Below are 27,122 nucleotides of genomic sequence, written 5' to 3' on the forward strand. Positions count from 1 at the left end.
TCATTGATGTTTTTATCTCTCCCTTTCCCTTCCTCTCTGAAATAAATAAAAATATATTTAAAAAATAAAAGAATAAAAACATTTTTTTATAAAGAAAGGCTAAATAAAAAGAACATTGCTTTTTTAATCTACTGTGATTGTCTCAAAGTGATATTAAAAATATGTCTGATGTTAGGGGGTGTAGTTGGTTCAGTTATATATTGGTAAAGCAAAATCGGGTATTTAGTAGTTAAATGAATAGAATTAGATAAATTCTGCAGAGTTGTGTGGAATGAAAAGAAGGGATGGGCCAAGGAAGAAGAGAGAAAAATCGGAGAGGTAGAAGAACTAGTTAGGAAAGTGGAGTGTTCTAAAAACTCAGGACAGTTTCACAGTTGTCAAGCACTGTGAATGCTTATACAATTTGGACTTTACTATTGTCTTAATAGAGATGGCAAATGGAAGTCAGATTACAGGGCACTTAGGACACAGAAGCAGCGAGAGTCTTATACTCATTAACCATTTTGGAGGTTACCTGTAGCAGACCTTTCCCTTGGGTAAGACAGCTCAGACTGCTTTCCTGGGTCCTGCATTGGGGTGGGATATCGGGATGACTCAGGGCCTATATGTACTCCTTTTTTTCTGAATATTTAAATTCAGCTTTAAAATTTTGTCACTAAAATTGCAGATAATGGTTGAGTTGCCCCAGGCTTCTCCCTTGTAAGGACACCCTGCATTTAATCCTGTGGTAGCTCGATATTACTGTTTTATGATTGTCATTTTATGTCTCCCATTGGACTATTAAAGATCCTTGTGGTTATTGTTGAGTTCCCAGTACCTAGCATTAATGCCTGGCTTATAGAATTGAGTCGATATTTGTTACATGAGTGACTAAATGAATAAATCAATAATTACTTGTCTTTTAAACACAAAAGAATTCCAATTTGATGGTCTCACAGATTCAAAAAAGTAGAATGTTTTAAGAAAACGAGGGTTTGATAAATAATTTCAAATGGCAGTTGGACAAAGATTGAAAAATGACCTTTGGATTTGACTGTTACAGGTTGTTAGCTTCCATAGCAAAATAGTGTCATAGCAAAATGATTGGAGTAAGAGCCATATTTAAATGGGTAAAAGGATAAATGGGAAGTGAGAACAAGGACAAGCAACATAGGACTTTTTTGTTTGTTTGTTTTTTGTTTTGTTTTTAAAGATTTGAAGCTAAACGGGAAGAAACTATTAGCGAGAAACCCAAAGATTTGAGACAGGGGAGGTCATTATCATAGTAAGTTTATGCATTTAATTTGAATATATCCAAGTATTCCCACCTATATGTCAGTATAATATATTCTTGCTCTTCAACTTGGTTTTGAGATCTTTTGAACTTGAAGGTTTTTGCTGTGCTGTTTGGGGCCCTCTCATGGCCAGTCTAATAAATGACATGTAAATTGTCAAATGTTAATTAGATCTGGTATACTAACTTATTTCTTAGGCAATTTATTCTTTCTATAAGGATTAGATGAGGGTGAGATATGTGGTTATAGCAGTTAATGATGCTTAGTCCTCTTTGATTTGTTATGGGTCAAAACTTGACGTAAGCTTACTATAATTTTTTTCCCCTTGGTAATAATTCCCTGTTATTAACTATTTGAACATTGCAGCGTATCGTTGTTTTAGTTGCTAACACAATAATAGTGCTAATACATTATTCTTTATGTTGCTTCTCAATGTTTTTTTTTCTAGGGTTTTAAGAAACAGCATGATTAAAATAATATAGGAACACCTCTGTAACCACACCTAGTTAAAAACATACACATATTCAATACATTCTCATACCTCCCTCACAAAGGTATGCACGATTCTGAATTTGGTGTTTTATCCCCAGGCCCATTTTTAAAGCCAGTATATTGATATATACTTCAAATTGTTCCTTTCATTTAAAGTTATGTTTGTAGTGGACTCCAAAATGGTGGCGGAGTAAGTGGAAGCCACACTGACCTGCTCCCAGGACCAAACTGGAAATACAAAAATACGGAAGAACCACCCTGAACAGTGAACCGAGGACCAGCTGGAGAGAACCCGAAAACCGAGGACGGAAAGCGGAGACGCACAGAGACTGGTAGGAGGCGGGAGGCGTGAAAGGGCCGGCTGGGCTCCCACAGCCAGCAGCGGAAGTCCCAGAGGGCTGTCTCAGCTGTGGGGGTTCCCACTGAGAACTCTGGGGTCTGACCCCCAAGCTGGGCTCCCCAGCAGAGAGCACCAGAACTGAGAGAGGTGCCCACACTGAGTATAACGTTAGCTGTGGGTTTGTCATACATTGCCTTATGTAATGTTGCTGTATGATCCCTCTTCTCACTTTGCTGACAGTTTTTATCATAAATGGTTGCTGGATTTTATCAAATGCTTTTTCCGCATCTATTGATATGATCATATGATTTTGAACCTTCATTTTGTTTATGTGGTGTACCACATTAATTGATTTGCGGATATTGTACCAACTTAGCATCCCAGGAATAAACCTCACTTCATCATGGTGTATGATCTTTTTAATTTGTTGTAGGATTGAGTTTGCTAATATACATATCCTTAATTTTTATTTATTGACTTGAGAGACAGATAGATATATGCATATATATATGTGTGTGTGTGTGTGTGTGTATATATATATATATATATATATATATATATATACACACACACATATATATACATATATATATATATATATATATATACACACACACACACACATACACACATTGATTTGTTGTTTCACTTATTGATTGATTCTTATATCTGCCCTGAGTGGGTATTAAACCCACAACTTTGGGACGACACTCTAAGGATCTGAGCTACTCAGCCAGGGCCATTAATCTGTTCAGATTTTTTGTTTCTTCTTGATTCAGTTTTGGAAGATTGTATGTTTCTAGTAATTTATTATTTATCAGATTGTTGAATTTGTTGGCATATTGTTGTTTATGATATTTTCTTACGATTCTTTGCATTTCTGAAGTGTCAGTTGTTACTTGTCCTTTTTTATTTCTGATTTTATTTGGATCCTCTTTTTAAAATGTTTAAAAATTAAATCTTTTTTAAATTTTTTATTTATTTTATTTAATTTTTTTAATTAATTAAATCTTTATTGTTCAGATTATTACAATTGTTCCTCTTTTTTCCCCCCATAACTCCCCTCCACCCAGTTCCCACCCCACCCTCCGCCCTTACTCCCCACCCACTGTCCTCATCCATAGGTGCACAATTTTTGTCCAGTCTCTTACCACATCCCCCTCACCCCTTTCCCCCCCGAGAATAGCCAGTCCACTCCCTTTCTATACCCCTGATTCTATTATAATCACCAGTTCATTCTGTTCATCAGATTATTCACTTGATTTTCAGATTCACTTGCTGATAGATGTGTATTTGTTGTTCATAATTTGTACCTTTACCTTTTTCTTCTTCTTCCTCTTCTTAAAGGATACCTTTCAGCATTTCATATAATACTGGTTTGGTGGTGATGAACTCCTTTAGCTTTTTCTTATCTGTGAAGTTCTTTATCTGAGCTTCAATTCTGAATGATAGCTTTGCTGGATAAAGTAATCTTGGTTGTAGGTTCTTGGCATTCATCACTTTGAATATTTCTTGCCACTCCCTTCTGGCCTGCATAGTTTCTGTTGAGAAATGAGCTGACAGTCGTATGGGTACTCCCTTGTAGGTAACTGACTTTCTTTCTCTTGCTGCTTTTAAGATTCTCTCTTTGTCTTTTGCCCTTGGCATTTTAATTATGATGTGTCTTGGTGTGGTCCTCTTTGGATTCCTTTTGTTTGGGGTTCTCTGCGCTTCCTGGACTTGTAAGTCTATTTCTTTCACCAGGTAGGGGAAGTTTTCTGTCATTATTTCTTCAAATAGGTTTTCAATATCTTGCTCTCTCTCATCTTCTGGCACCCCTATAATTCGGATGTTGGTACGCTTGAAGTTGTCCCAGAGGCTCCTTACACTATGTTTATATTTTTGGATTATTTTTTCTTTTTGTTTTTCCGGTTGGGTGTTTTTTGCTTCTTCGTATTTCAAATCTTTGACTTGATTCTTGCAATCCTCTAGTCTGCTGTTGGAACTCTGTATAATATTCTTTATTTCAGTCAGTGTATGCTTAATTTCTAGTTGGTCCTTTTTCATAGCCTCTAGGGTCTCACTAGATTTCTTGAGAGTCTCACTAAATTTATCGATGGTTTCTAGAAAATTCTTGAAAAACCTTAAAAGTGTGGTTTTGAACTCTATGTCCAGTAGTTTGCTTTCCTTCATTTCTGTCATTTGTGACCTGTTTCTTTGTCTCTGCATTTTGGCTGCTTCCCTGTGTTGATAGAGTGGCTTTCTGTGCTAGGTGTCCTATAGGGTCCAGTGGCTCAGCCTCCCCAGTTACCTGAGGTGGACACTCTTGGTGCACCCCTTTGTGGGCTGTGTGCACAGTCTTGTTGTAGTTAAGCCTTGATTGTAGTTGGTATCACTGGGAGGAATTGACCTCCAGGCCAATTGGCTGTGAGAATCAGCTGTGTCTGCAGTGGGAGAACTTCTGTGCTGGAGACACCCTTATGGGGCAAGACTTGCTTCAGTGGGGCTTTGGTGCTCACTGAGTCTGCCCCCTGAGTGTGTCCCTTATGGATCTGAGGAGTTGTAATCTGGATGGTCCCACTCTGATACTGGGTACATTGGCACTTGGATCTCTAAGGAGGTGTTAATTTAGCCTCTGCCTGAGGTTACCCCGCAGAAGCTATGGAGAGATCTTCAGATTCCTCTTCTTTGTTTGGGGTTTGGAGGTGCCCAGATGAGGCCCAGCTGTGAAGCAATGCAAGCTTCTGTGGGGCCTTGGGCCTTCTTTTGGAAGGTCTGGGTCTCACTGACCCAGCTGCAGTTTGTTAGGTAATTTTAGATTGCAATGGGCCAGGCCATTCATATACAAAAGCCTCTGTGCACAGCTTGGGTGGGGCGGGGTCTCAGGGGATTAACAGGGCAGAGCAAGCAGCTATGGCTGCTCCTCAGTCCTACCCTAAGAGGCCCCGAGTCTCAGTGTCCCACGGTAATTGCTGCAAGAACCTCTGAGAGAAAGCTGCCCTCTAGTTCCGACCGTTGCCAGACAGTCCAATTTCTCCCCCTTTGAGTTTGGGTCCCCAGAGACTCGCCTGGAACTGGAGTTTAGAGCAGTCGGCAGCTTGAGACTCCCTCCTGATTGAAAAAGACAACTGCATCCTCAGTTGCCAGCCCTTTCCACGTGCGCCTCCGTAACTCTGCACTTTACTTCTGCACCACCTCTGAGTCTCAGTGTGCTTTTCTCTTTCCTTCTACTTGTAGAATTTCCACTCAGCCAGCCTTCCTGTGGTTCTGGATGATGTCTATTTTGTCTTTTAGTTGTATTTTTGAAGTGGTTGTGCGAGGCATCAATTTCCGGTGTTTACCTATGCCGCCATCTTGGTTTCTTTCTCCCCTGTGTCTTTTGATTGAAACATTTAATCCATTTACATTTGAAGTGATTACTGATTGGTATGTGTTTATTACCTTTTTATTCTTTATAACTATGTTTCTATTTTTAAAAAGATGCTTTTTAAAAATTGATTTTTAAGAGAGAGGGAGAAAGAAACAGTGATGTGAAATAGAAACATCGATTGGTTACCTCCTGTACGCCATACCTACTGGGGACTGATCCCGCAACCTGGGCATGTGCCCTCAATGGGAATCAAATCATGACCTCCTGGTTCATGGGTCAACGTTCAACCACTGAACCACACTGGTTGGGCTCTTTTCTTTTTAAAGATTCTTTAATACTTCTTGTAAGTCTAGTTTTGTGGTAATGAACTCCTTTAGCTTTTCTTATCTGGGCAGTTCTTTATTTCATTTTCAATTTTATGTGATGGTGTTACTGGGTAGAGTAGTCTTGGTTGTAGGTCCTTCCTTTTCATCTCTTTGAATATTTCATGTCAATCGCTCTGGCCTGCAAAGTTTCTGTTGGGAAATCAGCTGACAGTCTTATGGGACCTCCCTTGTTAGTAACTAACTGCTTTTCTCTTGTTGCTTTTAAAACTCTCTTTTTCTTTAACCTTCATTATTTTAATTATGATGTATTTTTCTGTTAGTCTATTTGGGTTTATCTTGTTTGGGATTTCTGCACTTCTTGAACCTGTGTGTCTTTTTCTGTCACCAGCTTAGTGAAGTTTTTAATCATTATTTCTTCAAATAGATTCTTGATTCCTAGCTCTCTTTTCTTCTTCTTCCAGTACCTATGATGCAGATGTTGTCACACTTCATGTTGTCCCAGAGGTCCCTTAGTCTGTTTTCATATTTAGAAATTTTTATTTTTTTTGCTGTCTAATTGGTTGTTTTCTGTTACCTTGTCTTCCAAGTTGCTGATTCAGTTTTCTGCTACATGTAGCCTGCTGTTGATTCCTTCTAGTCATTCTTCATTTCCAATATTGTATTTTCATTTCTGACTGGGTCTTTTACATGTTTTACATGTTTTTAAAAAATATTTCATTGATTTTTTACAGAGAGGAAGAGAGAGGGATAGAGAGTTAGAAACATCGATGAGAGAGAAACATCAATCAGCTGCCTCCTGCACACTCCCCACTGGGGATGTGCCCGCAACCAAGGTACATGCCCTTGACTGGAATCGAACCCAGGACCCTTCAGTCCACAGGCTGATGCTCTATCCACTGAGCCAGACCAGTTAGGGCTGTTTTACATGTTTTTAAAATATGTTTGGTATCTCTATGTCTAATTTCTCACAAAGTTCCTTGAGTATCTTCATAACCATTATTTTGAATTCCATCTGATAAATTGCTTACCTCCATTTATTTAGTTCTTTTTTTCTGGGGATTTCTCCTGTTCTTTCATTTGGGGCATTGTTTCTTTGTCCCCTCATTTTGGCTGCCTCTTTGTATTTGTTTCTGTGTATTAGGTAGATCTGTTATCCCTCCCAGCCTTCATCTGGTGGCCTTAAATATAGTAGGTGTCTGTGGGGCTCAGTGGCTTAGTCTCCCACTACCTGAGCTAGGTGCTTCAGGAATGTCCCTTGTGTGGGTTATGTGAGCCTTCCTATTGTTTTTGAGTCTTAATTGCTGTTGGCCACTTGTGGGTGGGGTTGCCCCTCTGGCTGGATCAATGCCAAGTGAAATGTATGAGCTGCTCTGTGAGGATTGATTCTGCAAAGCTAAATTCACCCCAACAGGGTTTGGTGACAGCTGAGATCTCCCTTGTGTGTGCCATTTGGGGAGCTAATGGGATCGTGTTCTGACATGATCTGAACCACTGGGTGTGTTGTTTCTGAGGCCACTTGATAGGGGATCAAGTGCTGGTTAATGTTAGGCCCTGCCTGTGATCAGTCTGGCTACCTGTTTGGAGTTACAAAGTGATCCAAATTTTGTGGCTGCCTCTGCTGGGCATGTGTGTGCATGGGAAGGGCGTAGCTGTGCCCAAGGCTGGTTTCCACCATCACCGAGCCTGGGAGCAGGTCAGCAAAAGACCCAAGGCTCCCAGAGATCAACCCTCACCTGTTAGCTGCCTGGTAGGCTTAGTAACTGTAAGGGCCCCTGGTGGTATGTGTGTTGCATACATCCCCAGGTAGGGGCAAGGGGGACATATTCAAATTTGATACCAGTACTGGGTTGTTGTTTTAATTTTTTTTATTGCTTAAAGTATTACAAAGAATATTACATATGTCTCCTTTCCTCCCCCCCACCCCCAGTACTGGGTTTGAGGCCACTCAGCCACAGTCTCAGGGTACACCAAGGTCAACTGCCACCTGCCAGTGTCATTGGAGCTTTTGGTGGGGCAGGGCCTCAGTGATTCATTAGGGTGGGTCAGCAGTGTTAATCAAGCCCAAACAGACCAAGGTCTGGCTGTGTGAATGGAGGGCTCTGCACAGGAATGGCGGCACAAGTCTGGTGTGTGAGGGAATAATGATGGCTCTGCTCAAGAACCACACAACTCATTTTTTCCTAGTTTGCCCTGACCCTCTGGAGAGTCTTCTGCCAGGGGTGGGTCAGGGTGGGGAGGAGGAGGGGTGCGCGGGGAGGGAGGAGTGGTGGTGGCAATAGGTTGGCCACAGCCTGCTGTCACTGTTGCAAGCTCAGCAGGGAGCGGCCAGCAGAGTTGGGAGGGTAGGGTGAAGCTGGTGGTTCTCCCATGGTGGGGCTAGTGGACCTCCCTTGGGGGGAATGTGGTGCCCCTGATCTGGCCCATGGGGCCGGGGCCCATCCCCTGTTGAGGCACACTGTGGGGGAGGGGAAATGGTTTTTGCCCCAGAGCAACGCAAGTCTGTCTCTGATCCTCCCCAAATTCACTCTCAAAATCCCACCAAAAAAGTCTGCACCAGGCAGGGTATCCCTTTGCAGGGTGTGAGCTCAGCCAGATGGGGCTTGTGCAGTGCCCCCAGGTTGGTGCAGTTTGGAAGGGAGTATTCGACCCTGGAAAAATGGCGTCTGGGGGTGGTGTAGGAGAGGGACTCAGCACAGGGACCCTGATGGCTGTCTCTTCAGCTCCCTCCCCAGAGCCACACAACCCAGTCCGTCCTCACAGGACTCCAGTTTGCTCTGAGCCACCTTCCCTCCACCAGGGTCAAGGGGGAGTAGCTGCCAGCAAGATTTTGTGCATTGGCCCTTTAAGTCGGCACCTGGGTTTCTAACTGACTCCTGTCTCTCTCTGGTGGACAGAATCACAGCCAGATGTTATGTGGGGCCTCTACTGGCTCTGTTGCTTCTAGCTGGGGAGCCTGGCTGGGGGTTAGACCCCACATTACTCAGGGGGAAACTTTGCAGCTGAGTTGTCCGTCCGGATTCTCAGTGGCTGCCTGTGGGAGTGGATCCAGCCCTTTCCGCCTCCCAGTCTCAGTGCGGCTCCTCCTGGAAGTCCTTGGTTACAGGACTTCTCTTCAGCTAGTCTCCAGGCAACCGGTTATTCAGGTTGACTCTTCTGTATTTTAGTTGTAATTCCAGGTCTGGCCTGTGTGGAGGTGAGTGTAACTTCCACCTACCCCATCACCATCTTCTTCCACTCTCTCATTTAATTTATTTAAGAGAGTCTTTACATGAGTGTATTTTCTGGATATTTTTGTTTATCTTAACTCACCTCTATTAATTGTGTTTTTGATGAGTTATTTTTGTTTCATTTGCTATTGGTATATTATTAACTTGCTATCAAGATATAAAAATCTGATAAAACACTCATTTTAGATTTTTCATTTTTTTAGAAACCATGAATAGAGGCTCTGAAATCCACATTTTTTGGGGTGCTCCAATTGGTCCATTGAAAATGATGGTATCACAGGAACCAACTTCTTTAATGTCCACTACTGACCCCTGGAAAAAAGTTCAGCTTTTATACAATCAACATTCTTTACATCTGAAGGATGAAAAATGCAAGAATAAAAATGTGGAAGATTATCAAATCCTAGACGCTGCTGCCCCTCCAGATCTTCGTAATGGTCATTTTTTAGGAAGCTCCCTGAGTAGATCTGTTTCTGTGAACGGTGACTGTATACACTGTATTTCCGAAACACAGACTCGAAAATTCCAGAAGAGTCACCCCTTAGGGATGAGTGACTTAACCAAATCTGATGTCCAAATATGTGGATGTAAAGGCCAAGTTCAGCGTTTAACTGAAGAGGAAGAATATCAGAAGCTTTTCAGTGAAAATAAGAAAATCACAGTTGAACAGCATAAACATCAATCAAATATATGTGGTCAAAATGTCCAAAAACATTTCTTTCAGTTAGACCATGAGTGTGCAGCTGCATGGGATTTGGTGTGTAATACCGAGCAGATTAATACAGGGCCAGGAGCTATCGGCATGAGGTGTATACCAACAGAGCATCATGGAATTCAAAACCAGGGCCTGGAAAAGAGCTCTTTGACCACACGAGATAAGCCAAGGTCTGCGGGAGCAGTCGAGAAGGTCTCAGACCTTACGGCATCTACTGAAACGGAATTCCTCAGTATAATGACCTCCAGCCAATTTGCTTTTTTAGCTCAAAGGATAAATAAAGGGGAGAGTTCTATAAATAAAGGGACAGTGAACACGGAGGTTGAAGCTGAAACAAGTCCTGGGGAAATAAAAATAATTAAAGATAAGTTGATTCAGCCTGATGATGATTTTGTAGAAAGAAATGAAAGTAGACAAAACCAAGCATATTCCCTTGAACTTTTCAGTCCTGTTTTTCCTGAAACAAAAAGTAGCCACATTCACATAAAGTCTGATAAAGGTCTTAAAGAAAATGTGGAATCTCAAGAACTTTTCAGTTTTGAAGATAAACTGCCATCAAATGAGATACGTATTGAGTCACGTAGGTCCGGAATTCTGTGTTCTCAAGCAAATGCCTTCCACAAAAGTCCTACGAAACGGAATTGGACCTCTGAAGACAAATCGGGCCATCTCAAAGTCCTCCACGTTTCTAAGAAAACTAAGTTGGTTTCTAATGCAGGAGGTCCTACTACAGCAAAAGACCAGAGGAGTGTGTCGGAATTCAAGGGCATTAAGAAAACATCATTAATAAAAAATTGTGATTCCAAAAGTCAGAAGTATAATTGTTTAGTCATGGTGCTATCTCCGTGTCATGTGAAAGAAATAAATATAAAATCTGGACCAAATTCGGGCTCTAAAGTGCCTTTAGCAACAGTTGTGGTAATTGACCAGTCAGAAATTAAGAAGAAGGTTTTTCTGTGGAGGACTGCTGCACTTTGGGCCCTGACAGTGTTCCTTGGAGATATAATTTTACTCACAGGTAAGGCCATTGTGGAACAGTGGTAGTGAGTTTACAAAGCTGTAGCTGTTCCCTCCTGCTGGAGGGCTCCCTCTTTCCCCTGCCTGTCTGGGCTCCGTGTGACCGACCTCTTCATAGCTTCAGTGCTGGCCTCCTCGCCGCTGCCTGGCATTCTCTGCACTGCCCCTCCTTTCCACTCATCTCTCTAAGAACTCTTCCCTGGTTGCTCCTCCTACTCATTCACTATGTTAGCATTTAGGTCATATCATCAGGCTTTTGCTTTGTTCTCTTATGGCTATGTCTATGTGTGTCTTATTTCCAACCCTTTTCTTAAACTATATTAGCAGTTTTATGATGAAAAGACAGCATTTCTATTACTTAATTAATCCTTAATAATGCTGTGCACATTATATTCTTATTGAGGGAAACGATATAGAATTTCTATTGCACTTTTAAATTATTGAAATTATATTAATCACATTTGGAAATATGGAAAGAGAAACTCCTGCTTTTATACCAACCTCATATAACCACCAGGAGAGTTTTGGAATGTTACTAGTTGTCTTTCCTCTTAAAATTTGTATGCATGCATATATAAAAGCTGATACTTATTGGGACTTTACTGTGTATCAAACCCTGTTTTATACTTTACATATATATCAACTCTTTACAACTCTATGAGGAAGGTCCTGGTTATTATTCCAATTTTTCAGTTTGAGGAAACAGACCCAGAGAAGTGTGCCCAATGTCACATTTCTAGGAAGTGGCAAAGCCAGGACGATTTCACCTGGACTCCAGAATCCTCACCTGTATAGTTGGAATCATTAAGAACACAGTTTTTTTGTCCTGCTTTTTTTTGCCTGACATAAGAAATGTAATATTTTGTTGCATTTCCTTATTGATTTAAAATCAATGCACAGTGTATTAGAGCAGGGATATCAGTCGTTTTAATATATTTTTACATTTCTTTATTGATTTAAAATCAATACACAGTGTACTGGAGCAGAGATATCAGTCATTTTAAGGAAGAATCTTAGACCAGGAGGAAGTTGATTAAGCTTAAATAGCACATCTACAGAGAGAATGTGATAGAGAAGAGGGAGAGGGGCAGCCTTAAAAGCTTAGAACAAGAAAATGGTCAGTAGTTTCTACTAAACAGTTTGCTGGGGGAATGAGAACCTTCGCTAGGGAAGGTTGTTAAGATTGTTAGGTGCTGTCTCTAATAAAGAGACAACCAGGGGCTTGTAACTAACAGGCTTAGCATAATCTTGTCCCCCGGGCAATATCATCTTATTTGCTGGCAGATCAATTTATCTAACTCCTTTTGTTCCGATTCAGTGCTCACTGAGAAGCTAGCCAATTTTGGTCGTGATTTGGCTTCCTAGGTGTCTGATGTAAACAGTAGCAGTGGCAGGGCTGTGGGAGATAGAAGAGGCAGAGTTAAAATTAGGGGGTTGTTGACAAAGGTGGGAAGAGAGAGGTAGAAGTTCAGGATGACCTCACATTTTTATTTACTTGGTTAGCAGCATAGTGCCAACAAATGAAATGGATAATCTGAGAAGAAAAGCAGGTTTGAGCCATACTAAGATTGGGGAGCCAATTGGATATCCATTTAGGGACGTCCATTAGGCAGTTTTGGATAAATGGGTAAAAGGGTTTGAAACTGAGGTCTGGAATTAAAGTCGGAAGTAATTACTTGGAATTTATGATTCTTTGTTTTTCTTATTATCTCCAAGTTAATTTGTTGCTGTTAGTATATCTTTATACCTCTAACATTTTCTACACTGAAAATATCCTGCCTGGGATTAGTCTGTCTCTCTCTGTTTCTAACTTACAGTTTTTGCTCTATTTATAATTCTTTTTTTTTGGTTTTATTTATTTTTTAAAATTTCTTTATTGATTAAGTTATTACATATGTGTCCCTATCCCCACATTCCCCCCCATTCCCCCCACTCATGCCCTCACCCCCCTGTTGTCTGTGTCCATTGGTTAGGCCTATATGCTTGCATATAAGTCCTTTGGTTGATTTCTTCCCCCTACCCTGACCCTCCTCTACCTTCCCTCTGAGGTTTGACGATCTGATCAATGCTTCTCTGTCTCTGGATCTGTTTTTGTAATTCTTTCTACCTGTTGGTATGTTTAGTTGCACTAAATGATTCCTCTCTATCTTAGATCGTACAGTGCTTTTTTCCCCTTTAGAAAGTATTCCTTACCTCCAAAGTCTTTCACTCTTAACACCCACAGATGATTACCATACTATTTAGGGAAAACTAATCAAAGTCCTTCGAGATGCCTTATGTCATATCCATGTGTCTACAGCAGAGGGGTGCGTGCGTAATGAATACTGTTCACTCTCCTAGGCACCACTGCTTTGGAACCACTGTCTTGCTTCTTGGTCCTGAATGATTTCTTTTCATCAGAAATGTACGTTGTAGCATGCATCTTACGTAAACAAAGCCAGTAATGTTCTCTGTGGAGCAGTGAACTTCTCTATTGATACTGTTTATATAGACAGAAGCAATTTTTTATTTTTATTTTACCTGCGTACAGATATACATAGAGTCAGATTTTGGATTTGCTATTTTATCATTTGGTGCCTTAGGCAGATCATTGAACATATTGAACTTTAATTGCCTGGTATGTGGAGGCATGCGTACTATCTTGCTATGGTTGGTAAGTTAACGACAGTATGAAGGAACTTATGGAATGATCAGAACTTTTTTCTCCCCTTCCAGATGTTACTGTTTATGAAGATCATTGGGTTGGTGAGACAGTACTACAATCAACATTTACCAGTCAGTTATTAAATCTTGGGAGCTATTCATCTGTCCAGCCTGAGGAGTGTAAGGCACATTTTACATATAATATCTTAGTATTTAAAGTATATACACACATTAGAAAAAAGTAGAGTTAAAATGGTAATTATATAAAATGTTTTCTAAAAAGTTTGCTGGAGAGTATTGCTTTAATTTGTTTAGTGAGAATGAAAATAGAATTTATAAAAACCTTGTACAGCCCTAGCAGGTTTGGCTTGGTGGATAGAGCGTAGGCCTGTGGACTGAAGGGTCCTGGGTTTGATTCTGGTCTAGATTGCAGGCTCCATCCCAGGCCTTGGTCAGGGATGTGTGCAGGAGGCAACCAATCAATGTGTCTCTCTCACATCGATGTTTCTGTCTCTCTGTCTCCCCCTCCCTTCCACTCTCTCTAAAAATCAATGGGAAAATATCCTCAGGTGAGGATTGACAAAACAACAATAGCAGCAACAAAAAACTTGTACATTGTAAATCATATGTATTTTTAAAAATATTTGGGTTCATGTTCATTTTCTTAGAGATTCAGTATAGTAATGGTCCTTAACTTTTAAGGAGTCATAGACCTCTTTGAGAAGCTATGGGTCATTTTTCCAGAATAACGGACTTAAGTAGATGGACTAAGTGGTTCCATGGATCTCCAAGGTTCTGTGGAATTTCCGAGCCTCTGATTAGGAATCTTTGAGGTAATGAAAAAAGCATGGATCATAGACAGTTGTGGCTTGAGTTCTTCTTCTATCTACCATTGCTAGGAAAAACTGCCTGCCTTCTCTGACATCCATTTTTGCTTCTTTAAAACTAGAGGCCCAGTGCATGAAAACTCATGCACTGGAGGGGGGTCCCTCAGCCCAGCCTGCCCCCTCTCACAGTCCAGGAGCCCTCAGGGGTGGGAAGAGACCTGGTGATCAGGGGAAGGCGACGCCCCATCAACCTCTGCTGCTGCCACTGCCGGCAGCACAAGCCTCGGGTGGTCCTGGTTACCTGAGCCTCGGGCAGCCCTGGGCAGCTGGGGGGCTGAGGGGACTGGGGGACTTCGGAGGCAGGCACGCGGAGTGGTCAGGCCCGCATGGGAGCAGACCCGGCCTTGCCGCGCACCTGATGCCCCGGCGGGGCTGAGGGGACTGGGCGCCTCCATCTTGTGGCTGTGGGTGTCGCCATCTTTGAGGGCGGAGCAGTCAATTAGCATATTTCCTTCTTATTGGCTGTGGGCGCTGCCATCTACGAGGGCGGGGCAGTCAATTAGCATATCCCCTCCTTATTGGTTTGGGTGACACCATCTTCAAAGGCAGGGCAGTCAATTAGCATATTTCCTCCTTATTGGCTGTGGGTGCCACCATCTTTGAGATGGTGTGAGGGTCAATTAGCATATTCCCTCTTTATTAGATAGGATAAGCTGTTGAAAGAAGAAACCAGCAGCTATATATTTTTTCAAGAAATAAATAAAAAGGAAAGAAAGAAAAGAAAGTAAGGGAGACAGTATAAACTGGTGATTATAGTCTCTGGAGTCAATAGACCAGAATTTGAATCCTAGTCCTAGAGCTTCCAAAGTCTGTATCTTTAGGCAAGTTACTTGACCTCAAATACTGAAATAGTGTCATAGAAAAATAGCTATCACTATATGTAAGATTATACAAGAGATTAGCTAGAATAACATGAAGGTAAAGCATGGAGTTCCAGTCTCTGAATACTTTGAATTCTCGAGGAAAGGCAGAGTAGGCAAAAGAGAAGGATAACTATTAGAACAACAACAATGGTGTTCGGGAAGGGCAAGATGTCCCTGTATCTGAGGGAACCTAGTTAGCAGAAAATCAGCACTGACATATTCTCATAAAATAAAAAAATCAAGTTCCTCATCTACCCAGTATGTTTGTATTAAGTGTTGATATTGAGGCACTGTGTGTGGGGTGCAGAGGTGAGCAACGGACACTTGGCCTGTGTTTATGGAGTTCCTGTGTGGAAGACAGACATGTACATAAAGTATTTGCAGGTGATTATGAATGCTATGAAGGAAAATAACTAAAGATCTTGATAAGAGAACACCATGGTTGTGGTTGTGAAGGGTTTGTCATGAGTGGAATCAGAGTTACGAAGTTAATAATAGTTCAGGTTGAGCAATAATGGGAGGCTAGTGGAGATCATGATAAATGAATGGATTTGACATCTAGCTGCAAATAGGATTTTCTGATGGTGTGGATTTGGTGATGAGGGAAGAGCAATCTACTACTATTAAGTTTCTGGCTTCAGCAACTAGCTTTTTTTTTTTTTTTTTTTTTTTAAACCTTTACTGATTTTAGAGAGGGAGAGAGAGGGACAGAGAGATAGAAACATCAATGATGAGAGAAAAAAATCATTGATTGGCTGCCTCCTGCACGTCCCACATTGGGGACTGAGCCCGCAACCCAGGCATGTGCCCTTGTCTGGAATCGAACCTGGGACCCTTTAGTCCGTAGGCCGATGCTCTATCCACTGAGCCAAACCAGCTAGGGCAACTAGTAGCTTTTATTAGGAAAGACCGAGAGGTAATAATGGGGAAATTAAGGTTTCTGCTTCAGGCTTGTTAAGTTTTAGATATCTCCGAGGCATCCAAATGGAGATGTCATATAGGGATTGGGAACAAAGTCCAAAACTTAGAGGAAAGGTTTGAAATTAAGAGATACATTTTAGAATTATTTGCTATGTTATTGGGATTAATGTGTGTGTGTTTTCTTAAATTTATTTTGAGAGTTTGTTTATTAAAACTGGGGACAGTGAAACAAAGGAAGGGCTTAGCATAGAAGAAGCCACAGGAGAGAGCCTGGGTGGTGCTCTGCTTTGGCTCCCTAGAAATGTTATGGGAAAGGAGCCATGCTGGGCTGCAGGGGCTCACTGAGAAGATAGTCACAGTGACAGAATGAGCCAAGGGCGGGCTGCTGTTAGCTCACTGAACGGTCTGAGGAAAGGGGGCCTTCGAGGCAGGTTCAGGGGGTGAGCCCAGGATGAGTTGCCGCTGCCTGTTGCTCCCCTGTTTGCAAGTCTCATGGGACCCTTATAGCATAGAAGAGAAAAGTAAAGATGTGTGCCTGAAAGGGAAGAAAGATATGGGAGTGCTCCAGAGAGCCCACATCATTGGGAATTATATGATGATGCACATATCTATTTGATCTTTGTCCCCATTTCCTGCACAGAGCTCCTAAAACCATTGGAAATTTTTAAGTGATAAGAGTGATAAAGTTGTCTTGATATTCCTAATGAGCCCCTTTTGGAAAGCACTTAAGGATGGGGGCTGGTTGCCGGGGGGAATCAACAATGTATTAAAGGGTTGGAAATTTCTGTACCCCTCCCCCCAGGAGAGAGGGGCTGGAGGTTGAATCAGTCGCCAGTGGCTGATGATTTACTCCATGCATGCCTAGGTAATGAAGCCTCCTAAAATCCCCAAAGGGCAGGGTTCGGAGAGCTTCCTGGTAGCGGAACAGGTGGAGATTCAGGAGAGTGCAGTCCTCCGAGAGGCGGGGGAAGGACTGCGCTCCTTCTCACATACCTTACCCATCTAACTGTTCTTACAGATCCTTTATAATATCCTTTATAATAAGCTGGTACGTGTAACTAAATGTTTCTCTGAGTTATTGAGCCCTTATAGCAAATTCATTAAATCGAGGAGGGGGTTGTGGGAACCTCTGATCTCTAGTAGATCAATCAGAAGCACAGGTGACAGCCTGGACTTATGATTGGCATCTGAGATGGGGGAGTGAGGAGGAGCCTGAACTGAGCCCTGAACTTGTGGAGTTTGATGCTGTCTCAAGGTAGATAATGTCATAATTAATTGCTTGGTGGTGTGGAAAAAATACATCGGAATAGATGTCAGAATCATAATAGCATAAAGATAATACTCATTTGGTTTATCATTTAAAAAACGTTTACTTTTGAAATTATAGACTCATAAGGGATTACAAAAATAGTACATAAAGTTTCGTGAGCCCTTCACCCAGCTTCCCCAGTAGTGACATCTTACAAACTTTAGGACAATATCAATACCTGGAAGGTGACATTGACTGTGCTATAATACTGTTACCTAGAATACAGATTTCAGTTTTCATATGCACTCGTGTGTGTGTGTGTGTGTGTGTGTGTGTGTGTGTAGTTCAATGAAGTTTGATCCCATGTGTAAATTTAATAAAAATATAGAACTGTTCCCTCACCACAAAGGAACTTCTTCATGCTACCTTTTTAATAGTCATCACTGCCCCTGGTCCCATTACTATCTGTCCTCTGACAACTACTGATTTGGTCTCCATCTCAACTTTGTGATTTTGAGAGTATTATATAAATGAGTGTTATATTCATTTACAGGAATCATTTAGATTACATCTAAATGTAATATTTTGAGATTGGCCTTTTTCAGGAAACATAATGCCCTGAGATCCATCCAAGTTGTTACATATATCAATAATTATTTCTTTTCAGTGTTGAGTATGAAATCAATAAAAACATTAAAAAATATATCAGTAATTTCTATAAAGTAGAATTCTTACAAACATGCTGATCAAATGCTGAAAACGAGAATTTGTTAACAACAGCAACAAAAACGTCCTTTATCTGGAAATTTTAAAAACTATTAAATAAGTTCAGGGTGAAAGGGGACTACAAACTGGATATTACAGAATTTTTTTAAAAAAAATATTTTTATTGATTTCAGAGGAAGGGAGAGGGAGAGAGAGAGAGAAACATCAATGACGAGAGAGAATCATTGGCTGCCTCCTGCACTCCCCCTACTGGGGATTGAGCCTGCATCCTGGGCATGTGCCCTTGACTGGAATGGAACCCGGGACCCTTCAGTCCTCAGGCCAAAAGCTCTATCCACTGAGCCAAACCAGCTAGGGCTTAAGAAGTAATAACAAGGAAAACACTACATGCCAGACTCTAGGGAATGCATTTAAGGCAGATATCAGAGAAAAATTTATTAGCTAAATGTTTTTATCAATAAAAAACAAAGAATAAAAATAATTAAATTTCAAGGTCAACAAACCAGCAAAAGAACAACAAAGTAATCTGAAGAAATCACAAGGAATGAAATAATAAAGATAAAAGCAGAAATTAATAAGAATGAAATAAATGGTGCTGGGAAAATTGGACAGGTACATGCAAAAAAAATGAAAGTAGGCTACCAACTTACACCATACACAAGAATAAACTCAAAATGGGTAAAAGACTTAAATGTAAGTCATGAAACCATAAAAATCCTAGAAGAAAACAATAGGCAATACAATCTCAGACATCTTGTGTAGCAGTATTTTTACCAATATATGTCCTTGGGCAAGGGAAGCCAAGGCAAAAATAAACAAATGGGACTACATCACACTAAAAAGCTTCTGCACAGCAAAAGAAACCATTAACACCCCCTTTGGTGTGGCTCAGTGGTTGAGTGTCAACCTATGAACCAGGAGGTCATGGTTTGATTTTTGGTCAGGGCATATGCCTGGTTTGCAGGCTCAATCCCCAATACAGGGTATGCAGGAGGCAGTGGATCAAAGATGCTCTCCCATCATTGATGTTTCTGTCTCTCTCTCCTCCCTTCCTCTCTGAAATCACTAAAAAATATATTTTTTAAAAAAGAGAAACGATTAACAAAATGAAAAGGGAATGCACTATATGGGACAATATATTTCCAAAATATGTAGAGAACTTATAAAACTTAACACCAGGAAGACAAACAACCCAATTTAAAAATTGACAGAGGACATGAATAGATAGTTCTCCAAAGAGGACATAAAATGGCCAATAGACATGAAAAAATGCTCAATGTCACTAATCATCAGAGAGATGAAAATTAAAACTACAATGAGATAATCACCTCACACCTGCCAGATGTGGAAACAGCCCTAGTGCCTATCAGTAGAGGAGTGGATAAACAAGCTGTGCTTCATTTACACAATGGAATACTACACAGCTGTCAAAAAAGAGAGAATTCATCCTTTGAGACGGCATGGAGAGACCTGGGGAGTATTAAGCAAAATAAGCAAATCAGAAAAAGACAAGTACCATATATTCTCACTTATATGTGAAATGTAATGAACAAAATAAACTGACAAAACAGAACCAGAGTCATGGATACATGGAACAGTCTGAAAGAGATCAGAGGGCAGAGGGAGGAGGAGGTGGATAAAAGAAGGTGAAGAAAGTAGCCAAAGAACATATATACATAGCCCATGGACACATACAACAGAGTTGTGAAGGCTGGGGAGGGGTGGCGATGGCTGGATGGAGGTGGGCAAAGGTGGGGGAAATGAGGGACATCTGTAATAGTGTCAACAATAAAAAAGGATTATTATTATTAAAATAATAATTCTCATTATTATTGAGAATGAATAATAATTTTGGCCAGTGTGGCTCAGTTGGGTGTCATCCTGTGCACCAAAAAGTTGCCCATTAGATTCCAGTCAGGGTGCATGCCTGGGTTGTAGCCTCGATCCCCACTAGGGGGCGTGCTGGAGGCAGCCTATTGATACTTTGCTCCCACATCAATGTTTTCTCCCTTTTTCCCTTCCTCTCTTTCTAAAAATCAATTAAAAATTTTTTTAAAAAAGAATGAGGATTGCTCTAGCTGGTGTGGCTCAGTGGATAGTGTGTTAGCCTGTGGACTGAAGGGCCCCAGGTTCAATTCCAGTCCAGGCCCGGATTGTGTTCTCAATCCCCAGTAGGGGGCGTGCAGTAGACAGCCAATCAATGATTCTCTTTCATCATTGATGTTTCTTTCTCTCCCTCTCTCTTCCTCCCTGAAATTAATATAAATATATATTTAAAATAAAAGAATGAGAATTGAAAAAAAAAATAATCCAAATCTTTTTTAAAAAAATAACAAAATAGATGAACCAGCTTGTTAATTTGATCAATTAAATAAAGGCAGAGAGGCCCGGCCAATATTGCTCAGTGGTTGAGTGTTGACCCATGAGCCAAGAGGTCACTGGTTTGATTCCTGTGGGGTTGCAGGCTCCATTCCCAGTAGGGGATGTGAAGGAGGCAGCCAATCAATGATTCTCTCTCATCACTGATGTTTCTATCTCACTCTCCCCTCTCTTCCTCTCTGAAATTAATAAAAAATAAATTTAAAAAGGTGGAAATAGAAATAGGGTAGCATTGATGAAGAGGCGGTGACACTTCTGTAAGCATATCTTTAAAAAAATTTTTTTTATTGATTTCAGATAGGAAGGGAGAGGGAGAGAGAGAAGCTTCAGTGATGAGTGAGAATCATTGATCAGCTGCCTCCTACATGCTCCCTACTGGGGAATCCAGCCTGAAATTCAGGCATGTGCCCTGGCTTGGAATCGAACCATGACCTCCTGGTTCATAGGTTAATGCTCAATCACTGAGCCACACCAGCTGGACTGACCACAACTTATTGTATAGCTCTGGCTCACAGAACCACAGTAATGTTTCATATACCCGCAAGTACTGGTAAACAAAGAATTGAAACCATTGGGAATGTGGTGGAGGACCCAAAATGGAATAAAGCACTAGCAAATGGACATAAACAGTATTACAAATGAAGAAAATAACTGCACAGAAGGGTGGTGGTGGGGAGAACAAACGTAAGTAATTGTGGAACACAGCATACTGACTGGATTCTGAAGCCTAAAGACAAAAAGAACTACACAGATGCTGTAATGTAATTAGTTCCAGTGTTTCTCCAAGGGGAGTGAGTTGACAACAAGTCTATGTATATACTAGAAGTGAACAAGTAGGCCCTGGCCAGGTAGCCTCATTGTTTAGAGCGTTGTCCTGATATGCCAAGGTTGCAGGTTCCATACTCGTTTAGGGCACATACAACAATCAACCAATGAATGCAAAAATAGGCGGAACAACAAATCTCTCTCTTTCTCTCTCTCTCAAGTCAATAATAATAAAAAAATAACAGGTAACTGAATACATTGTAGATAATGAGAATTGGGTTTTTCACTGTTATACAAAAATTATAAATAAAGGGGGGAGGTTTATAAATTCATGGTTTTCAATAAATAGGTAAATAAATAGATTAAAAAGATACAGAAACATAGGGGTGTGTGTGTGTGAGTATGTGTGTGTGTGTGTGTGTGTGTGTGTGTGTGGGCTAACACACATGTGGATGTTTCCTAGTCCTGTCTGCTGAGGATGCACCGCAGTCACCACAAGCATGCTCAGTGCCCAGACCCTGGTCTGTAAACTGTTCTCTGATAAAAGCGACCAGCCATGCCAGAAGTGGCTGCTGCAGGGCGGGGGCAGGAAATGCAAAGTGAGCCTGTAAACATCTGGTGTCCTAAAAGATTGTTGAGGGAACAGAGAGCCAACATGAGGCAGCACCTCCGGCCACAACTGGAACAGTATAAGCAATAAATAAATAATGATAGAACTGAAATGTAACCCACAGAATAAGATATTTTGGGTCCATGCTGATATAAATAAATCTTCAACTGACTGACTGGCTGACTAAATAAGTAAATAAGAAGGTTCCATTCCTCACATTGGAGTTTCAGTAAATGAATGTGAGGGGAAAGAGAAAAATAGAGAATTATTAGGCAAACACCACAGTAATAAATACTGCAGGCAGGATCCACTGATAGATCCTAAAATTAGTAATTGGAAGTGTCAGGAGAATAGCACTGCATAGTATCAAAATATCTCCTCACCTTATAAGGAGAAAAATAATTTTATAGTAAGAAACTTGGTAGACACCAACTTAGGGAGTGAGGAAGTCAGTCAATTTTTAATTTGGGGATTTCCTTAAAATATTGAAGTTTAATGTTTTATTATGAACTAGAGGCCCGGTGCATGGATTCCTGCACAGGTGGGGTCTGGCCAACTTGCCCTTATGGGGGCTAATGGGCTGGCAGGGGGAGGTGGGGAGGGGACATGGGAGGTTGGGGGGGGGGTTGCTGATCAGGGCCCCGATCAGGCCAGTTGGCTGCTGCAGTGTGCGCCATAGCGACTGGTCATTCCAGTCGTTCCATTGTTTCGGTCACTTGGCTTTTATATATAGAGATATTTGAAGCTATCACGTTTTAGCAAGGAGCTAAATGGCTTTTAAGTAATATTAATGATCTTTTATAAATCTTAGTACGACAGAAAGGTAAGGAACATTTCGAAATAATGAAAATAATGTGGTATGCAAATATTTTGCAAGGGATTTTGGAGATAGATGCTATAGATAGTTCTGGTTTTAAGGCTAATCTAGTTCAATAATTTCACAACAATCTTAGGACCTAATTCTGGTGGAGAATATCCAGTGGAACCTCTGGGGAGCTTAAGGTTTTGTAGGCAATGTGAACCTTTGTAGAACCTTTTACTAATTGCAATTACATAACCTTAGAAGTTACTGCAAAGTCTTGGTTTTATGTTTACATAGGAATTTATATTGCCTTTTTTCACAGGTTTGTGGCAAAATAAAGCATATTCTAAGGTCTTTTTGTTTGACTTAAGGAAATGATTATCAGTTGTTACTTTGAGAATATTGCAATGGTTTTTATTCTGAAAAAATAAAAAAAGCAAGTAATAACAAATCTTGAGAGCATTCTTACTTCTGATCAATATATTACATTTTTGGAAAAGACTTCTGTTCTTTTATGTAATAGGTGTTACATATTTTATAACCCTAGCCCTGCTAATGTGAGAGGATATCAATTTACTTAAATATTAAATATGATTAAATATATAAATCAAAGGTTCACACAGTGATTCATGAACTACACTATTTTATTTGGAACATAAATAATTGATGTTTCTGTATAAATTTTTATGAAACAGGGATAAGGGATCTTTCTTTTCTCCCAAAAGCTCCATACTGTAACAAAGAATAGAGCCCAGAGAAATAATGTACAAGTTCACAGAACTCATTATTGACTAAGTCAGAATTTGAACCCAGTTCTTGAGATGTGGTGGGAATATCATGATGGTGCAGTCAGGGAGATGTGGTCTGTGAACTGGAGCTTGAAGGAGATACTTGGAGTTGGGTTTTACTGTCACATATGGGATCTCCTTATCTCCACTCTTCCTCTCTTTCTCTTATCATCTTTCATATTGTCTACTTTCTTTTCTCTTCTGTTCATTATCTTTATTTGTGATATCACCATTATTTTGTGAAAGTCATTTGGGAATAGAGTGATCTTAATCAGAATAGATTTCATGTATCAAATTTTAAAAACGTTAAAACATTTTTTTATCCACCCATTCAACTGTGCTAGAAATCTTGATATCATCTTGAATCTTTTCTTTACCCTCCACCTCTAAGTGTTTCTTGGATTCTACCCCTGAACTATTTTGCAGATCTATCACCCTTTTCCCCTTCACTTAGTCTTTCCTGGTTTCCAATGCTCTTTGTATCCCGATGGACAGTTACTAGCCTCCTAAGATTCCTCCTACTCTCTCTGTGAAAATCGATTCCTCTACGTTAAAGGGTATACAAAATTGGAGGGAAGGCATTACATCTTTATTTCTCACTAATTGCTAACTGAAAATTAGTATTTCCTTCCATTATGAATAAGGCAACAACCCACAATAATATTAGCAGTACTTGTGACTTGGTCACCAATAGAAAGCACGTAGGTTTCATATCACATTACAGTTGTTGAAGATAACTTGAATATCATCTATGCCTATGATACTTTGGCATACTTTGAAATTATAGCAGTGTTACATATATTTGCTATATCTTGTTATTTAATGTATTAATAAGGCACATAAATTATATCACAGTTTTTAGATATTTTGATTACTCTATGTCCATATAATTGGTTTTGTAATACTCTTTCATTTTATGCATTTAAAATATTATTCTGTAATAAAATTCTAAAATTAGATAATGGTAATAATTGCAGTTAGTGTTTGAAAGACTAAAAAAAAGACACTGAATTGTACATTTTGAAATGGTGCGATTTATGTTTGTGAATTATCTATATATATAAAAGCCTAAGCGACCGTTATGACCAAATGACCAGAACGACTGGTCGACCAGTCGCTATGAGAGGGAAGGAGGAGTGGGGGAGGCAGGGAACCACGCAATGGCAGTGCGTCGACGCGGCATCGGCGTCCAGCATCCGCTCCTTCCTTGCCTGGCCCAGTGAATGTTGCCTCCTCTCCCAACCCTGCCAGGGCCTTCGGGTCCCAGGCTAGGACAAGGAACCGGGGGTGGGTGGTGGCTGATGCAGCCCCTATCCCAGGGGGGCCGAGGGCCGGCTCCCTCCTTGGGGGCTGGCAGCCAACCTCCCGCACCCAACCCTCCCGTGGCCCCTCCTTTTCCCTCCATCCTTTCCCCCAGGCGGCAGCCCCCATCAGCCTGGCCCCGATTGGCCCTGATCACTAGCCAGGCCTAGGGACCCCACCCGTGCATGAATTCTTGCACTGGGCCTCTAGTAGATAAATACAGCTGTCATAAAAATATTATTTTGATAATGGGTCCATAGCCTTTATCAGACTATGTATCTGTGGTACCTAAGGCTTGCAACCTCCTTCTCTTTGCCTGGAAATATATCCCCAGCTCTCAGTTGCTACTTAGAAAACTAGATACTTTTCCAAAATCCAGGACAAACATTCTTTCAATAAAGCCTCTTCCAACTTCCTGAGCAGTTCTTTTTGTGTGTTCTTAGAAATGCTTGTGTAGGACTCTCATACTTTAACCCCACTCTTTATTAACTAGATTGATAGTCCCCTCAGTGTTTGGATCATGGCATGATGTGTCTTTGTGTCCCTAGCACCTGGTATGATGCCTGTCACATAGTAGATGGTCTACTGAGTGAGTGAATAATGAGGCTTTCGTGTGGCATAAGAAATACATTAGGCCCTAGCTGGTTTGGCTCAGAAGACAGAGCGTCGGCCTGCGGACTGAAGGGTCCCAGGTTTGACCCTGGTCAAGGGCACATGCCTGGGTTGCAGGCTCGGTCCCCAGTAGGGGTCCTGCAGGAGGAAGCCGATTGATGATTCCCTCATCATTGATGTTTCTCTCTCTCCCTCTCCCTTCCTCTCTGAAGTCAATATATACAGTGGGGCCTTGCCTTATGAGTTTAATTCGTTCTGAGACTGAGCTCGTTAAGGAGCTCGTTAATTCAAATTACTCTGTCAACTCAATGCAAGAAATCGTCAGACAGCTGGTATCTCAAAAAACTCGTTAGTCGGGACACTCGTAAGTCAAGGCCCCACTGTATATAAAAGAAATACATTAGGATGTGAATGTTACTGAGGGAAGGAAAGAAGAATCATTTGCTGTTATTTTTTCCTACTAAAATCGGTTCATAGTCTCTGCTTTCTAAAAAGTACTTAAGTGTTTTTTGCTAAGATCTTAATTTGGTCAGCAATCAATCATATATTCAAACATATCTCCCTTTCCTTCAGGGTAATTAAAATTTAATCAGAAAACTCATCAGTCTGTACATTTAAAATGTGTACATTTGCTCGGCTGGCGTGGCTCAGTGGTTCAGTATTGACCTATGAATCACGAGATCATGGTTCAATTTCCAGTCAGGGCACATGCCCGTGTTGCTGGATTGATCCCCAGTGTGGGGCATGCAGGAGGTAGCTAATCAATGTTTCTCTCTCATCATTGATATTTCTATCTCTCTGTCCCCCCTCCCTTCCTCTCTGAAATCAATAAATTTATATTTAAAAATGTGTACATTTTATTGCATATAAAGTTTATCTCAATAGTCCTGGCCAGGTAGCTCAGTTTGTTAGAGCATCATCCCAATGTGGGTTTGATCCCTGGTCAGAGCATGAAAAAAAAAAAAAAAAAAAAAGATTGTCAGTATATCTCAGTAAAAAACTAGAAAAAAAATTGAGATAGGAAAGAGAAAAACATCTAAATGGCAAAATGACAGATTAATTAAATAACTGATGTAACAATGAAGAGAAATACTATAGTGTAGCACAAGCATGTCAAATTTGCAGCCCATGGGCTGCATGTGGCCCACAACAAATATTTTTGCAGCCCAGCCAATATAACGGTACGTAAGAAACATTTTTTTAATTAAATATTTATTGTTCAGATTATTACAGTTGTTACTCTTTTCCCCCACATAGCTCCCCTCCATCCGGTTCCCACCCCACCCCCTGCCCTTACCCCCCTCACTGTCTTCGTCCACAGGTGTACGATTTTTGTCCAGTCTCTTCCTGCACCCCCACAGCCCCTCCCTCCCGAGAATTGTCGGTCCACTCCCTTTCTACGCCCCTGATTCTATTCTACTCACCAGTTTATTCTGTTCATCAAATTTTTTATTCACTTGATTTCTAGATTCACTTGTTGATAGATATGTATTTGTTGTCACTTTGCTGTTCATAATTTTTATCTTTACCTTTTTCTTCTTCTTCCTCTTCTTAAAGGATACCTTTCAGCATTTCATATAATCCTGGTTTGGTGGTGATGAACTCCTTTAGCTTTTTCTTATCTGTGAAGCTCTTTATCTGACTTCACTTCTGAATGATAGCTTTGCTGGATAAAGTAATCTTGGTTGTAGGTTCTTGCTATTCATCACTTTGAATATTTCTTGCTACTCCCTTCTCGCCTGCATAGTTTCTGTTGAGAAATCAGCTGACAATCATATGGGTACTCCCTTGTAGGTAACTAACTGTTTTTCTCTTGCTGCTTTTAAGATTCTCTC

At 40.7% G+C, this 27,122-nt stretch overlaps 1 protein-coding gene across 9 annotated transcripts in view; it reads left to right on the plus strand.

Annotated features, from left to right (window-relative positions):
• Nucleotides 1-27,122, plus strand: part of SHLD2 (shieldin complex subunit 2) — a 131,404-nt gene that overhangs the window by 46,475 nt on the left and 57,807 nt on the right. For 4 of the 9 annotated variants that reach the window (XM_036356015.1, XM_036356019.1, XM_036356020.1 and 1 more), the window contains exons 2-4: nucleotides 1,923-2,098; nucleotides 9,212-10,741; nucleotides 13,456-13,563. In XM_036356015.1, coding sequence (XP_036211908.1) covers nucleotides 9,217-10,741; nucleotides 13,456-13,563 — 1,633 coding nt within the window. In that variant the 5' untranslated portion in view covers nucleotides 1,923-2,098; nucleotides 9,212-9,216. Of the gene's footprint in view, nucleotides 1-1,030; nucleotides 1,265-1,726; nucleotides 1,829-1,922; nucleotides 2,099-9,211; nucleotides 10,742-13,455; nucleotides 13,564-27,122 lie in introns of those variants that run through there. The other 5 variants (XM_036356013.1, XM_036356022.1, XM_036356017.1 and 2 more) reach the window with 4 other exon arrangements.

Source organism: Myotis myotis, unplaced genomic scaffold, assembly GCF_014108235.1.
Source record: "Myotis myotis isolate mMyoMyo1 unplaced genomic scaffold, mMyoMyo1.p scaffold_m19_p_24, whole genome shotgun sequence".
NCBI classification, from domain to species: Eukaryota; Metazoa; Chordata; class Mammalia; order Chiroptera; family Vespertilionidae; genus Myotis; species Myotis myotis.